This window comes from Plasmodium relictum, assembly GCF_900005765.1.
Source record: "Plasmodium relictum strain SGS1 genome assembly, chromosome: 12".
NCBI lineage: Eukaryota > Apicomplexa > Aconoidasida > Haemosporida > Plasmodiidae > Plasmodium > Plasmodium relictum.
The window spans coordinates 2,239,400-2,256,097 of NC_041690.1; the positions used below are offsets into that span (position 1 = coordinate 2,239,400).

Here is a 16,698-nt window from a genome sequence, read left to right on the forward strand (position 1 = left end):
AAAAGGGTTTTACAAATTTTCATGAAGTTCAAACACAATTAAAGAGAATTTCTGCATAATGTATCCTGGTTTTTTCCCACTTAAGAATAACTAATGTGAATATTCTATATTCTATGAAGTATATCATACACAAAATTGTTATTATGAAGAATATGAAATATATTTTTGCTAGCATTTTTCATATTTCTTCTTTTTTAATTTTTTTCTTATAAATTTAGGAGAAAAAAAAAAAAGCCATATTCACACAAACAAAAAGTTATAGCATAATTTTTTCATGAACAGAAATACATGCTTATTTTTATTCTATCTGGTTCATATATTATTACAATATTTATGAACAATTCAGAAAAATTTTTCTTTTTTGTATTACTGGCAAGTAAATAAATTGTAAATGTACAACACAGACTTAAAAAAAAAAAAGACCAAAAAATTATAGGTGAAATAGCTGGCATAATTAATAGTATAAAAATTATTATTACAAATAGGATTTTCATTTTTGATATAATTTAAAAAATTTTATATCTTAAATAAAACAAAAATCATTGCATAATAGATAATATGATTCAAAGAAAAAAAAAACAAAAAAATTGATAGTTCATGTTTTATTTATCAAAATTTAATGTTTATAAGAAATTTTAATGTCGTAATTTTAATCTCATTTTATATATATATTTATGTATATGCACATATATAGATAAATCTATATTTATGTATGTGTGTATTTTTCTTTTTTTTTGTTATATTAAACACTACTTTTATTTCTAATAATTTTTCTCATAAATTACAAACATAATAATTAGTAGATTTTTAAACAACGGTGTATTTAATAATTTTCGTTTAATTGAAATTAATGTTTGCATATTTTTTCTTGTTCTAAATTTTAACTTAATTTAAATTCTGAATAATTTTATGTAGTTGTAATAATGAATATAAAAAAATATTGTTTCTCAATATTTGCATATGCATTATTATTAGAAGTATTATGTGAACTAGGATTAGATGAAGTAAAAAAACATTTTACATATGGATTAAACATTTATAATAAGAATGAAAAATTAAAAAAATATATTTTATCTTATCCAAACGAAAGAATAAATCATGTAGATTTGAAAAATAGATTGGCTAGTATATTAAAACCCAATAAATTAAATAATCCTATTAATTTAGGTTTTTCAAAAAAAGAGAAATATCCCGACTCAAAGTATTTTTCCGTGAACACCACATTAAATGACAAAAATGATAATGTTTATTCAAAAAAAACTAAAAATTTCGATAGAACAAAAGATATGCACGATGATATCAAAAATAAATCAAAAATTAGTGGTAATAAAATGCATATATTAAATAAAAATAATCATTACAAATATAGAAGTATTACTGATAATAACGATATTACTAAGAGTGATGCAAATAAAGAAAATATGTATGGCAAAAGCCTTTTAGTTACTTATTTTGATCCAAACAATTATAGAAATAATATATTAGATAGTGATGATGATACTATACCAAATAATGACAATGATAATATATTAGATAACAGTGTTGATTCTTTGGGTAGTGACACCATTGATAATTCTTTAGATAATGATGATAACACATTAGGCAATGTTGTTGATGACTTATTTAGTGATATAGTTGTTGATAATTCTTTAGGCAATGATGAAGATAATTTATTTCAAAAAGATGATCATACTATATTAGATAACACTATTGATGATCAGGATGAAGATACTGACGATTCTTATTTAATAAGTGATGATAATTACTCAGCAAAAAGAAACGATGACGAGGATAATACATTAAATGAAGATTCTGATGAATTATTAGATAACGTTGTTGATGATCTGGCTAGTGACGCTTTTGATAATTCTTTAAGCAATGATGAAGATAATTTATTTCAAAAGGATGATCATACTATATTAGATAACACTATTGATGATCAGGATGAAGATACTGACGATTCTTATTTAATAAGTGATGATAATTACTCAGCAAAAAAAAACGATGATGAGGATAATGCATTACAAGAAGATTCTGATAACATATTAGATAGGGATGTTGATGATTTATCTAATGATTCTTTTAATATGCCGATAATAAATGGAGAGGATCATAAATTATATAATGTTTTTGACTATTTGGATAATAATTCTATTGATAGCATAGTAAGTATTAAAGATGAAAGTATGTTAAACAATGAAGATGATCTATTAAATAATGATTATGGTACCCAAGTAAATAGTGATATTAATGATATATCAAATAAGTATTACGATATTGGCAATAGTGATGATATTGATACTTCTAATGAAAGATATGATAATACTATAAGTCATAGAAATGAGACAACTACTGATTATTCTGATAAATTTACTCCAATAGATAGAAATTCTTTTAATTTCGATAATAATGAGAAATTAAATATTATAAAAATAGGCATAAGTACTATTGATACAAACGTAGGCTATTTAAATGGAGGAGAGGATATAGATATTCCTAATGAAACTATAAATAATGATAAAAAAATAAAAATAAAAAACGTATTTAATCCTAAGTCAAAGATTAATGATATATCTTCATTAAATAACAAAAATTATAATATTAGTACAAAAAATAAAAAAAAAATGAGGAATATATCATTAAAAGGGAATAATAATAGAAATGGTGAGGAAGTATATCAGCGTTTAAAAGAAAAAAAAAAATTAAATGTTTTAAATGAAAAGAAAAATGATGTATCTAATTACATGAGAAATAAAAAAATAAAATACTATAAATATTCTACATTAAAAGGTGATGAAAATGATATTACTACAGAAAATCGCTTTTTGCGAGAACCTAAAAATTTAAAAGTGCCAGAAGCATCAATTTCAATAGAATTACCGAAAGAATTCAGACTCAAAAACAAACCAAAGGTTTTATCAGGATCCTCTGAGGAAAACAAGGGAGAGATAGGTTTCCTAGAAACTAGAACAGAAAACATTAATGATGATGTGAATAGTGAACAAAATGATGGTAATGATGAAAATATTAGCACGTCAAATGAGAATTCAAACGAGAGTTTTAATGAAGATTCAGATGAAAACAGTAGTGATACAGAAAATGACAATTACAATGAAAATGACTTAATTATTGAAAAAATGAAAGAAGACAAAAATTTAGATAGTTTTAGTGATGAAAATGTTGAAAACATATCAACTAGTGAGAACTCTTTAATTAGGAAAAAGAAGAATATAATAAAAAATTCTCGTAAAGTATATAACTTAAATTTATATAATTGCTCATTCATAGATGATTGGGATTTAAACCACGAATACGTTGATGAAGAAGGTAAATTAGTTAAGTTAAGCGGATATGTTTTTCAAAATATTGTGAATTCAGATTCTATGCCTACTACAAATATTACTGATTGGAAATTAAAAGGTTCATGTGATTATGATAAATATGTATGTGGTGCTCTGAATTACATGAACAATTTGTACAGTAAAGGTGAAAGAGTTATATATGAAGGTAAAATATATGAAGCTACAAGTGACGCTTATGAGTCTCCTAAAGATAAGGAAAATATATGGGTAGACAAAACAAGTGATTGCTATAATTTTTAAATAAGAAAAATAAGAAATTATGCATAAAATAATTTAAAAACAATTTAATAAATTATGTATAGAAGATATGATGCTTTTCATTATGATTAAACAAACATATTTTTTCTGTTATTTTTCTTAGAATTCTTATATCATATTTTTATAATTTTTGCTTTGTTTGCATATAAATAAAACATCAAGGATTTTTTTTGATAGGAATATATATTATTTTTAACATAAATATATTTCTAATACCTTGACTTTTAGTATTTTTTTTGTTTTGTGTTTCATTGTTTTTATTATTTGTTAATATATATATTCATTATATTATAATTAACTAAAATATATACATATTTTTTTTATTTTAAAAGAAGCACTATTTACTCATATAACCCTAGAATTTTTTTTAAATATTTTTTTCATATCTTACTTTAAACAATAGTCTAAATAGATAGATATTTGTTCATTGTTAGATAACTCAACTTAATCATTAGGTTCTTACTATTATTAATTTATTTTATTTTTATTTATTTATTTTTTTTTCTTTATATCATTTATTGGTAAGAATTATGGAATAATAGAACAAAACATCATTTTCTTTAATATTCAAGATTTATATATATATATATATATATAAATATTTTATAATATATTTTTCTTCATATATGTATTAATTTTATTTACAATATATGAAATAAGAACTGTATTAACAAAATTAATAAAGGTATTCTTGAAGTGTAGCGTACATCTTCTAAAAACCTGTTATTAATGTAATAAAATTTTACATAACTTTAATATTATGTAATTATACAATATTTATAACTTTAGTGTATATATTAATTTTAGTAGATAATATTTTATCCATAAATATACTTTAATTTTTTCATTTATTTATTATTTTTTTTATCTTTTTCCCTTTAATAATTTTAACAATATAAAAAATAGGTACCACAAGGTGAAAATATGAAGTTAAAAATATATAATTTTATATCCATTAATTTTTAATAAGATGTATATATAAATATTGGGAATTACAAGAACAACAATATTCAATAAAAAAAAAAGAAAATAAAAGTAAACAAAATAATAAATAAGCAAAGTTATTAATAATAACAGATAGAAATAATAATAAAAAGAAATTATACAACAAAAATAATAAAGAAAAATACTTTTTAAATGATAAGTTATATTTATATATTTAAGAATAAAATAAATTATTACACAAATTTATATATGAATAAAAAAATTTATATTTTATTATTATGCAATGAAAAAATGTCTAAAAATAATGGATTGTTTTTTATTTCATGATACGTTCCTATTGATTTTATTTCTCCATCATCAACAATAATAATTTTATCCATTTCTTTTAAAATTTGTATTGAATGAGTAATATATATTATAGTCTTATTAGGTATTAAAGTATTAATAAGCTTGTATACTTTTTCTATATTTGATTCATCTAAAAATGATGTAATTTCATCAAAAACATATATGGGTGTATCTTTCATTAGTGAACGGATAATTGAAATTCTTTGTTTTTGTCCTGATGACATAGAATTGTGTTGAACTTTTGTATGAAATTTTTGAGGCAGTGAATTAATAAAATTAATTAAATCTAATTCCTCACATAATACGTTGACTGATGAATTTATTGTACCTAATTTATTTTTGTAATCCTTTAAAAATGTATAATTATTTATATTATATTTTGTATCATTTGAATTATTTGAGATTATTTTATTATAATTAAAACTATTATTATTATTGTTATTTTTACAGTGAATATTTTTAACTATGTCTTGTATTTTTTCATTTATAAATTTTTTTTCCTCTTCACTGAAAAAATTTTTTTCTTCTATAGATGATTTTAAGTAAGAATGAAATTTTTCCTCAAGATGTTCGTACTTATTTAAATCATAATTTTGAAGAATTAAAGAAATTTTATTTTTATATGTTAGATTATCTAAAAGATTATTAGTTTCATCTTTATTTTCCATAGCACGAGTTCGAATTTTTTTGTATAAAAATTGATTAGAGTCGATGTTATCAAAAATTATTTTGAAAATTTTCTTCTCGTTTAATATTTTTACAGGTAACAATCCATAAATTAAATTTTCATATAAAGATCTATTCAAAATACTACATTCTTGCTCACTAATTGACAAAATATTTTTTTTAAAATAAGTCTTGTGAATATCCTTTATATTATAATTGTCAACATAAATATTTCCTTCATATTCATATTCTCTAGTTAAAAGTTTCCATAATGTAGATTTCCCCGATCCACTTTTTCCTATTATTGCAACTTTTTCATTTTCCTTAATTTCAAAATGTATATTTTTTAAAATTTTATTTTTTTTTTTGTCAAAACTGTTGTAGGAAAAATTAACATTTTCATATTTTATAGCACCTTTAATATTTTCAGGTAATATATTTTTATTATTTAAAACATTATAATCATCATTGTTTGCTATTTCGAAATTTTTTTTATTATGATTTTCATTTTTATTTTTTATACTTTCGCAATTTAATAAAAGTGTGTCGTTAGTATTATCTGTTGTATAGGATTTAGAAAAATCCAAAATTTCATAAATTTTTTGCAAACTTAATTGAAGAATATTAAGATCTTTTTTTAATTTAAGCAATCCAACAATACCTAATCCCAACATACTACTATATGCAATAAATGAAACCAACTGACCATGTGTAATATGATTATTTTTTAATTCCATTTTACCAAAACATAATATTGAACATATAACAATATTACTACCAATGTTTAAAAAAGAATAAAACATAGCTTCACAATTAAAATACTTTTTATGCAATTTATCTACAACTTTTAGTTTTTCAGAAAAGTACTTTTTTTCATAGTACTCATTACCAAATATAGAAATAATATTTTTTTTTTGTAAAATGTCCGAAAAACGTGCCATTTGCTTTTCATCAAAATTATCAGTTTTTATTCTAATGTTTTTTAATTTTTTTAAAATCATTAGCACAAAAAAACCATATGTTGGAACAATAAATATACAAAATTTTGTTAAATAAGAAGAAATTAAAATCATTGAAATCATGCCTCCAACAATAGAATTAACATATCTCAGCATTTGAGTAATAGATGTTACCAATTCCTTTGAGGAAAATTTTATTTCATTAAAAGTACAGTTAACTAAATAATCAGAAGATTTATATTTTTTAAATTCTTCATCATTTGCACTGATGATCTTATTGTGAACTTCTTTTTTTAATCGAAATTCTACATTTTTGATACATTTATTTGTAAAATATATTCTAAAATATGATGCTAATCCTCCAAATACAAAATAAGGAAAATAATAAAAAATTGTATTTATGTTGTTATTTGTTTTTAAATGAAATTTTTTAAAAAAAATTGTTTTTTGTAACATACTACTTAAAAAATTATATTTCATATGTTTCATATTATCTGATTCAATGCATTCTCCCATAATTTTTGGATAACTTAAGTTAGTATATGCATTGATAGCTAAAAATACTAAAGCCATTGATAATAACGTTATTTCATATTTAGTCATATCACATATTGCCCTGATTACATAATTTTTCTTTTTTTCTTTTATTTTTGCATTTTTATTTCTATCATTTTCAAATTCATTATTCAATTTTTCTCCTTTTTTAAAATATTTCTTAAAAATATTCAACAAAAAATTAATCAAGGCATTTTTTGATTCTTTACTCTTACATAATACATTTCCCATAATGTATTCATAAATTCACTTATATATATACCAAATAAAATAACAGCAGTATTAATATAAAAATAAAGATCAAATTAATTATATAAAAAAAATTAATATATATATATATATATAATAAATAAGTGAACTAATATTTATTTAATAAATATTCCAGGATATCAAGTAATAAAAAAAATATAAAAATTATATATCAAGAATTATAACTAGACAATGAAAAATAATTAAAATAAAACACTTATTTTTGAATAATAAAAAATTATAAACCACATTAAAATATTTTCTCTTTTAATTCTTTTATTTAATTTATATATAAGTTTACATTTTTATGAAATAATAAATTTTAAAACAATTTTATTGGATAAAATGAAAGATGGAATCCATTAACAAGAGCAAGTGAAAACATATATGTTTATTCTATTTAAAAGTTGCTTTTTTCAGATAATTTTTTTTTTTTAATTTTTTTTTTTTTTTTTTTTGTTAAAATAAGTTTTTATAATGTATTAACAAAATTTAAAAAATATATCATTCTCCAATTTTGTATTTTTTTTTTTAATATGTTTATATATTGTATTCTTTACGTAAAATAAAAAAAAGGGTTCTGATTATTTAAAAGGATATTTTTTATATGATATTAAGCAATGTGTATTTAAAATTTCACATTTATAAAATATTTACTATACCAAATATTAATTTGATAAAAAGAAAAATTTATTTTTTTTTGTTTTATTATATAATAATTCATAAAATAATTTAATTGCAGTATATCACAAATATTTCTATTTTAAATAATTAAAATATTTTAGGAATAAAATTATTTCAAAAAAAAAAAAATAAATAAATGATAAAAATAAGTCTTGAATATGTAAAATTGTCCGTAATTTTTTTTTTTTTTATAAGGTTTAGTATGTTATAACAATATTATTATATTTTTAAAATATATTTTATTCATATATATATATATATATATTATTTTCTCATAACAAATTTTGAAAATTAGAGGATTCGATATAAGAAAGAATAAAAAATTATATTATTTTAAAATAATAAAATATTGAGAACTAATAAAAAAAGGGGAAAAAATATATATTAAGATATATCACTTATAAAAATAATCAAATTAGAAGATATCTATGTAATATTTTAATAAAAAAAAAAAATTATAAAAATGAGCGATAAAGAAGCTAAAAAAGAAGCTATTGAAATAATTTATGAAATCTCGAACATATTAAATGTAAACTTAGATAAAGAAACTATAGTCATATTAATACAATTATGTGAATATGGAGTTAGCCCCAAAATACTTTCTCATATTATTATTCAATTAAAAAAAGAAAAGGAGAAATTTCTTCAGAATTTAAATAACAATATGAGTAATGTAAAATAAGGAAACATTTAGCTTATGTATCAAAAATAGAAAGCACATAATAACATAAATATCTTTTTTTTTTTTTTTTTTTAAATGCATTTAAAATATTTTTATAAAATGAATTTAAAAAAAAAAAAAAAGTATTTCTAATTATGTCTATAAAAAGAAAAACAGAAAAAATAATGCTACTAAGAAAAATTCACATCTTTCAAGATATTTGGAGATACTATTTTTTTTTTAAAAAAGTTACATGATTTTTTCTAAATTTTTTTATTGAAATTATATTTTTTTTTTTTAATGTTATTTATCATTTTTTTTTTTTTAGTTATTATGTATAACATTTTTTTTTTATAAGTTTTCCAACTAATTATAATAAATTGAAAATATATTTTTTTTTTATTTTGCTTTGCTATTACTTAAAATTATTAAAAATTAAAAAAAAGCTTTAAGATAAAAATAAAGGAATATGCACTTATTGAATTTTTATATGAAATAATCCTAAGAAGAAATACGAAAAAAAAAAAATGTAAAATAAAATTTTTTTTTTTATTTTTAGTTTTTTTTTATATATATCATAAAAATATGGAAATTTTAATGTAAAAAAAATATATATATGTACATTTATATTTTCCTTTTATTGTCTAAATAATATGTATTAAAAAAAAAAATTGCAAAGAATTATTGGATATTTAAAAAAAAAAATAAGAAAAAAGTCTCTTTTTGATTATAATTTGTTCGAAACTGGTTATTATTTCTTGTTGATTAATAGTGCATAATAAAAAAAAAATTTATAAAAAAAATACGAATAATAGTATTAAATTAAGAAAAAAGAATATATTAAAATATATAAAAAAAGAAAAAGTAACTTATTTTAAATTGTCTTAAATTATAAATAAATATATATACGTATGTACAATGTATCTAGATTTTTTTTTTTTTTTTTTGTTCTAATGAAAAATATTTTTCTTTGTGTATCTTTATTATTTTTAACTTTTTATTTTTCCATTTAATCATGTATTTTTTTTTTTCTTTTTTTTTTTTTTCTGGTTAATATTTTATTGTTCTGATATTTATATTTTTTTTCTTGTATTACAATTGATTTTCACAAAAAAATACATTTATATTTTTTCCTTTTTTCCATAGTATTAATTATACTTTATTTTTTTTTTATTATTTAATTTTTTTTCTTTATATATATACATATTATTACTAATCATTAGTTAAAATTTGTATTTTTTTATAATTTTATTAAAATGAGACAAAGAAGATGGAAAACTATGAATCTCCCTCAGAAGTTTTAAAAAAAAAAGAAAAAGAAAGAGAAAAAAGTGCAAAATTAAAATTTATTGATATTTTTAATGATAATGATGAAGTAAGTAAAGATGAAAAAACTCTCATTGATTTAGTTGAAATGAAAAAAAAGAAAAAAAAAAAAAAAATAAAAAACAAAAATGAGCAATTGTCTTTTTATGATGAAGCTTATAATGTAAGTTTGAGTAATTTTTTAAACTCAAATTTTTCTAATTATCATGCGAATGTAGATAAAAATGATAATTGTATGAATGAAAATTATAAAAACTTGAATTTATATAACGGTTATGCATACGATAATTACAATATTGGATATATGGTTAATGAAATTTATAGATTAAAAGCAGAATTAGAAAATTCCGTACAAAAAGAAAATAAAAAAAATGAAGAAAACAAGATATTAGAAGAGAAAAATTCTATTTTGAGTAAAAGTATTGAAGATATGAAAAATGAAATAGAAAAGCTAAAAAATATATATGATGAAGAAATTGATAAAATAAAAGAATCATATAATAGAAGAATGGATATTTTAAAAAATGAAATGGATGAAAAAGAAAATTATTTTAAGAAAAAGATAGATAATTATGAAAAAGAATCAAATATGCAACTGAATGATTATGAAAATAAATATTATAATGAAAAAAAAAAAAATGATGAAAAAGATTGCTTAATAGAAAATTTAATAAAAGAAAAAGAAGAAATTACAAAACAAAGCAAAATTAGTATAGAATTTTATGAAAAGAGAATAGAAGAAATGGATAACAATATTAAAAAATTATCAAGTATGATAAATGAAGAGCAAGAAAAGAAGGAACAATTAATAGCAAAAATTGAAAAAAATGAAAAAGAAAAAATAAAATTTAATAATGTAATTAGTCAAAAAAACAGTATAATTAAAAATATGGTAAATGATATTCTAATAATAAAAAATTCATACGAAGAATTAGTGAGAGAAAAAGAATTAAATGATTTAAATAAAAAAAAATTTGTTAAAAAAATAGAAGAAAACGAAAAAGATTTACTATATTTAAAAAATAGCATTGAAGGATACAGAATAAATAATGAAAAATTGAGAAAATATAATGAAATTCTAAATGATGATATTAGAAAAAAGGAAAAATTAATCAATACCTTACAAAATGAAAATTGCTTTTTAAAGAAAGAAAATATGGTATTCAACAAAAATTTTCTAAGTATAAAAAAAACCAAAAATAATAAAGTAAAAAATTATTCTAGTGATTCAACAGATGTTCAAGGGAAAGATGAGCAGACAAATGATGATTATGAAGATGAATATGATGAAGATGGAAATAAAAAGGATGAAAATGGAAACGTCAATGAAAAAAGGGAGCACAAAGAAGGAAATCAAAGTAATAATGAAGGGGATGATGAAGAAGAAGATGATGAAGAAGAAGATGATGAAGAAGAAGATGATGAAGAAGATGAGGATGATGAAAAAATAAAGAAATATAGTGAATTATCTGAAGATAATAAATATGCAAATAAAGAAAGGAAAAAAAAAAGTAATTTACAAAAGAAAAAAGAAATATTAAAAAAAAGGAAAATATATTCAAAAAAGAAAAATGATAATAACATATGCCCCATTAAAGGAAATAAATATTCTAATTGTAAAATAAGCTTATATGAGAAAAATGAGAATAAAGAAAAGTATTTAATGGGAGATGATAATTGTATTGCTAGTATTGAAAAGAAAAATAATAATGATAATTATTTAAATAATAACAATAATAATGATTGCAGTAATAATTATTCTACTAATTTAAATTGTTACAACAATAAGATTGAAGATGATGGCATAGAAAAAGAAAAAATAAAGTTTTCAAACGTAAAAAGTAATTTAATTGATTTAAATAATTTAAATTACCAATTATTAAAAAAATCATCAAACTCAAATTTTTACTCTAACATTATAGAAAGTAATAGATCAGAAGAAAAAAAAAAAAAAAAAAACTATTATTGTAATTTAAATAGTAGTAATATATTTAATAAAGAATTAAACAGTAATAAATATTTGTATGATTTAAATTTATATAACTTAAAAAAGTGTAAAATTTTTAGTTTTAGTAACAATTTAGCTCCTGAAAAAAAAATATGTAGTAACAGTACCCTCGATAATAACAAAAACTTTTTAGGAAGTATAAATCGTTCCCAATTAAAAAATAAAATTAATAAAAATTATAATAATGAGAAGGAAATCCTTTTTCGTAATTTGAAAAAAATTACTTCAAGTAGTTCTTTTAGTGAAGAAATAGAAAAGGAAAAGGATATTACTAAGATTCATGAGTATTGTATAAATGAAGATATAGATAAGAATAAAACAATTGAATTCTTTCTTTCAAATATAAAAAATGAAAAATTGAATTCTAATAATATGATGAAAAGAAAAGAAAACCTAAAGAAATTAATGGATGATAAAAAATTTTCAAGTAACAGTTTAACAAAAAAAAAAGATGACATAAATGGATTATTAAATGATAATATTTTTCAGAGTAACAATCTGATAAAAAGTAAAGGAAATGTAAATAAATTATTAAATAGAAATTATTTTTCTAATAATTACATTATTAAGAGTAGCCATAATAATTTCTTAAAAGGTAATGAAGTTAACAACTTTAGTAGTCAAAGTAACATAAGATCTTATATATTGAGTAAGTATAAAAGTAAAAGCAATATATATGGTTTGTTTATTATTAATGAAAGATTAAAAAATATTTATAAAAATATTGAAAATAAAAAGAAATCAATAAGTAATTTTCCAATAGATCTATCTAAAATAGAAAGTGTAAAAAATTTAAGTAACTCTTTTAGTATTTTAGAAAAAGAATATTTATGTAATAATTATAATGAAGATGCATCTTTATTACTTTCAAAAAAAAAAAAAAGAGAAGAATTTTCTGATTTACATGAAGAAAATGATAAGAATTTAATTAACTTAATGAATAGCTGCAAAATCAATGATTTTGAAAAAGAAAAGAATAATTCTAATAATTTTTTTATTTTAGAAAATAGTAAAGATCTCATAAAAAATGATAATTTAATAACAAAAAATAAGGAATTATTAAAATGCAATAACAAAAATGAAAATTTAAAAACTTCCTCTATTTCATACGAAATTAATAGTTCTAATAAGAATACAAATAATAAATATGTAGGAAAAGACAAAAACGTATTCTCAAAAAGCGAAAATATATTTGAAAGTAATAATAGTTCTTTTTTTTATAATGACTTGAAGTTAAAAAATGAGGATGTTATTTCAAAAATGAAAAGAAATGTAGAATATAAACAAGTTGAAAAAGAAGATATTGAACTTAAAAAGAATTGTGATAAAAAAAAGGATGATATAAATAAAGAAATTTACAAAAAAGACAATTGCAAAAAAGAAAATAATGAAATTAAAGAAGACGAAAAGGATAGTGAAGAAGAACATGAAGAACTATATAAAGAACGTAATGAAAAATACAAAGTTGAAAATGAGGAAGAAGAAAGTAAAAAAGTAAAAAATCAGGAGAATAGAAATAATAAAAAAAATAGAGATGATGATGAGCTTAAAGAAAAAGAAAAAATTTACAAAAATTATTTAAATAAGATAAAAATGAAAAATATAGAAAGAAATGAAGAAATTAATTCAAACGAAAATATAGAAGAGGAAAAAAAAAATAACTCTAACTCAAATGATATATTTAATACAAATTTCGATAATTTTTTGTTATCGTATAAATGTAAAAAAAAAGAATCTCAAGATTTCTCATTAAAAAATAAGATATTTGATTTTTTAAAAAAAAAAAATAGACAGGTTGGTCATTTCTGTGAAAATAATGATATAAACGATAAAGAAAACTCTTATTTTGAAAATTACTATAAAAAATTAAAACTTTTAAGAAACAAAAATACCATGGAAATAGACAGTTTAATAAATAAAGAAAGTAATTTTAACGATAATTTATTGAACAATAAAAAAAATTTTCTTAATGAAAATACATATACAAAGAAAGCTATTAATTATGGCGATATCTTCAATACAATAAATGAAAAAAATGAAAGTGAGGAATTTCTTTTTAATAGTAATTTCATAGCTAACAATCAGAAAAATAAGAGTAATTTAGAATATCATAAAATTGTAAAAAATGAAAAGGATGATGAATATTATGTTAAGTTAATTAATGATCAAAAAGAAAATATTATTGAAGCAAATATAGAAAAAAACAATTGCATAAATTTTATTAATCTTAACAATAATATAACTAGAAAAAATGAAGAAATTTTCAAATCTCCAAAAGAATATAGGAAATATTCAAATAGTAATAATTCAAATAGTAGTAGAAGTACCGATTCAAATATTTTATATTCAAACACTTGATATATTACAAATCAATGTCAAAAAAAAAAAAAAAAAACATAAATAATTTTATACATATATTTCATTAAGATTCTTATATATATTATTTTATTTTATTTTTTTATTTATATTTTTATGTATGATTTAAAAATTTCTATGAAAAAAATATATTTTTAACATTTTCCTAATATACATACATAAATATATATAACCTTTTTTAAATATTTATATTTAAAATTTTTTTCTTTATATAGATATTTAATAAAAAGATAATTTTTTTATAACATATATATAAATTAAAAATATATTATATATATATTTAATTTGAATTATATATATATAGTAATTGTATTTTTTTTTTTTATAAAAATGTCTGTATCCTTTACACGGTTAGCATTTCTTAATTTTTTTTTTTTTGTATTTTTATATATTTTGTATTAAAAAAAATATTACGTATATTTTTTGTCTTTTTTTTCTTTTTATAACAAATAAGTTAATACCTTTTTTTTGTAAAAATGTTGCATACGTTTTTTTTTTTTTTCTTATTTATTTGTCAAATTTCAAATAAAAAAAAATACTAAAGAAAAAAATCGTCTTTAATCATTTGTGAAAACAATAGGGAAACTAATGCTGAAAAAAAAAAAAATTAAAATTTTTTAATTATTTACTTATTTTATTTTTTTTTTTTAATATATTATGTATAAAGGCTTATTTTCTACTGTTTTTTTTTTTTTTTCTTTTTTTTTTTTTACATATATTCTATTATATTTTATTATATTTATTTATTTTATTTTATTTTTTGTTATACCATATTTGCATTTGTACATAGCATAAGAAAATGATAGAGAATTTAATATATTAAATAAAAAGGATATTAAAAGAAACAAATTTGCTTCTTTATTAATACCTAAATTATTAATCACTGATTTTTCAATTAAAAATAATGAATTTATAATACAGTTTGTGCAAATGCTTTTATATATGTCTTTAAAAGCCTTAATATATGTCTTCAAATTATATTCTTTTGCATTAATATTATGTAGAATAAAAGAAAAAAAGAAGGTATAAAGAACTGTATTTTCAAAATATTTCAAATAAATTTTATTCATAATATTATTATAATTTTTTTTTTTATCTACTGTAACATTTTTTTTAAAGAATATAGGAACATTAATTTTATTAAGGTAACTTTCAAGTATACGTAATGATTCTTGCTTGTAATAATTTTCACTATTTTTTTTAACAGAGTAATAAAATTTCATTATTGATTTCTCATTTATTTTATTATCATTTTTACTTGAAATTAAAAAATTTATTATAGAACTATTATTACTTGTTATCACATTATTTAATTCATTATTATTATGTGAATATATTTTAATTATTTCCTTCTCTTTTTCATATATTTCAGAAATGCACTTTTCATTTTTTAAAATTTTCAATAGCAAATATGATATAATTTCTTCCTTATTTTTTAGGTTATAAAATAAATTTTTGTTATATACTAATTGCTGCATTTGGTCATATGTAAAAAATAATTCATCCGAATATCTTATATAATAAAATAAAATGGATGAATAAATTTTTTTTTTTGTATATTCTATATTTTCATCTTTTACTTTCTCAAAAATATATGTTAATAAATCAAATTCCTTTTCGTTTTTTTGTATTTCATTGAACGTATTTTTATTTTTACATAGAGTTTCCAATAAACTTAAAAATGAATTTTCTTTAAATGAGTATGCTTCATTTTGCAAATGACTTGTCAATTTGTTATAAAAATTATTTTTTAAATATACATATAAATTATTAATTCCAATAGAACTAACAAATTCACTTAAAACAAAATGATCAACAACTGTTATATCATTAAAATTATAATAATCTTTATTTTTTTTTGAATAATAATTTTGTAATGTAAAGAAGAATATGCTTAAATTAATTAAACTAACACTAAAAAGTATATTTTTAAAACTCTTTTCTTTCCTTTTTTTACTTACAGTTTTAATAAATTCATAATCAGCATTTTTGTTTATTAATGTTTTCATATCATTTTTAAATACATAAAGAGAAAAAATACTTTTTCTTATTAATCTATTCATACTTCTAACGTTATATTCTTTTCATCTTTAAAATATCTTTATTTATTCTATTTATATATATATTCATCATTTATAAATAAAAAAAAAAAAAATTATAAAATGTATTTTATACGTATATATAATAATAATTATAAAATTTAAAATAGATTAAAATTTCAATGAAGTTTTATATTTTTATAAATAAATTTAAAATTTAACTTTTTTTTTTTTTTAATTTATTTCTCTTAAAACTAATGTC

The 16,698-nt window shown here is 18.4% G+C and overlaps 5 protein-coding genes across 5 annotated transcripts; 3 read left to right on the plus strand and 2 right to left on the minus strand.

Annotated features, from left to right (window-relative positions):
- Positions 1 to 923: 923 nt before the first annotated feature.
- Positions 924 to 3,602, plus strand: PSOP7 (secreted ookinete protein, putative; the record flags this gene model as incomplete). Its single annotated transcript, XM_028678394.1, has 1 exon — positions 924 to 3,602. One exon carries the CDS (start codon positions 924 to 926, stop codon positions 3,600 to 3,602), a length of 2,679 nt encoding a protein of 892 aa, XP_028534688.1.
- A 1,226-nt stretch (positions 3,603 to 4,828) lies between these two features.
- Positions 4,829 to 7,324, minus strand: MDR5 (ABC transporter B family member 5, putative; the record flags this gene model as incomplete). The annotated part of the gene is made up of 1 exon (XM_028678395.1): positions 4,829 to 7,324. The coding sequence occupies one exon, from the start codon at positions 7,322 to 7,324 to the stop codon at positions 4,829 to 4,831; it is 2,496 nt and encodes an 831-aa protein (XP_028534689.1).
- Positions 7,325 to 8,489: 1,165 nt separating this feature from the next.
- On the plus strand, positions 8,490 to 8,708 carry PRELSG_1258100 (mitotic-spindle organizing protein 1, putative; the record flags this gene model as incomplete). Its single annotated transcript, XM_028678396.1, has 1 exon — positions 8,490 to 8,708. The coding sequence occupies one exon, from the start codon at positions 8,490 to 8,492 to the stop codon at positions 8,706 to 8,708; it is 219 nt and encodes a 72-aa protein (XP_028534690.1).
- Positions 8,709 to 9,957: 1,249 nt separating this feature from the next.
- On the plus strand, positions 9,958 to 14,379 carry PRELSG_1258200 (conserved Plasmodium protein, unknown function; the record flags this gene model as incomplete). The annotated part of the gene is made up of 1 exon (XM_028678397.1): positions 9,958 to 14,379. One exon carries the CDS (start codon positions 9,958 to 9,960, stop codon positions 14,377 to 14,379), a length of 4,422 nt encoding a protein of 1,473 aa, XP_028534691.1.
- A 556-nt stretch (positions 14,380 to 14,935) lies between these two features.
- On the minus strand, positions 14,936 to 16,460 carry PRELSG_1258300 (conserved Plasmodium protein, unknown function; the record flags this gene model as incomplete). Its single annotated transcript, XM_028678398.1, has 2 exons — positions 14,936 to 14,988; positions 15,167 to 16,460. The coding sequence occupies 2 exons, from the start codon at positions 16,458 to 16,460 to the stop codon at positions 14,936 to 14,938; spliced, it is 1,347 nt and encodes a 448-aa protein (XP_028534692.1).
- Positions 16,461 to 16,698: the final 238 nt, after the last annotated feature.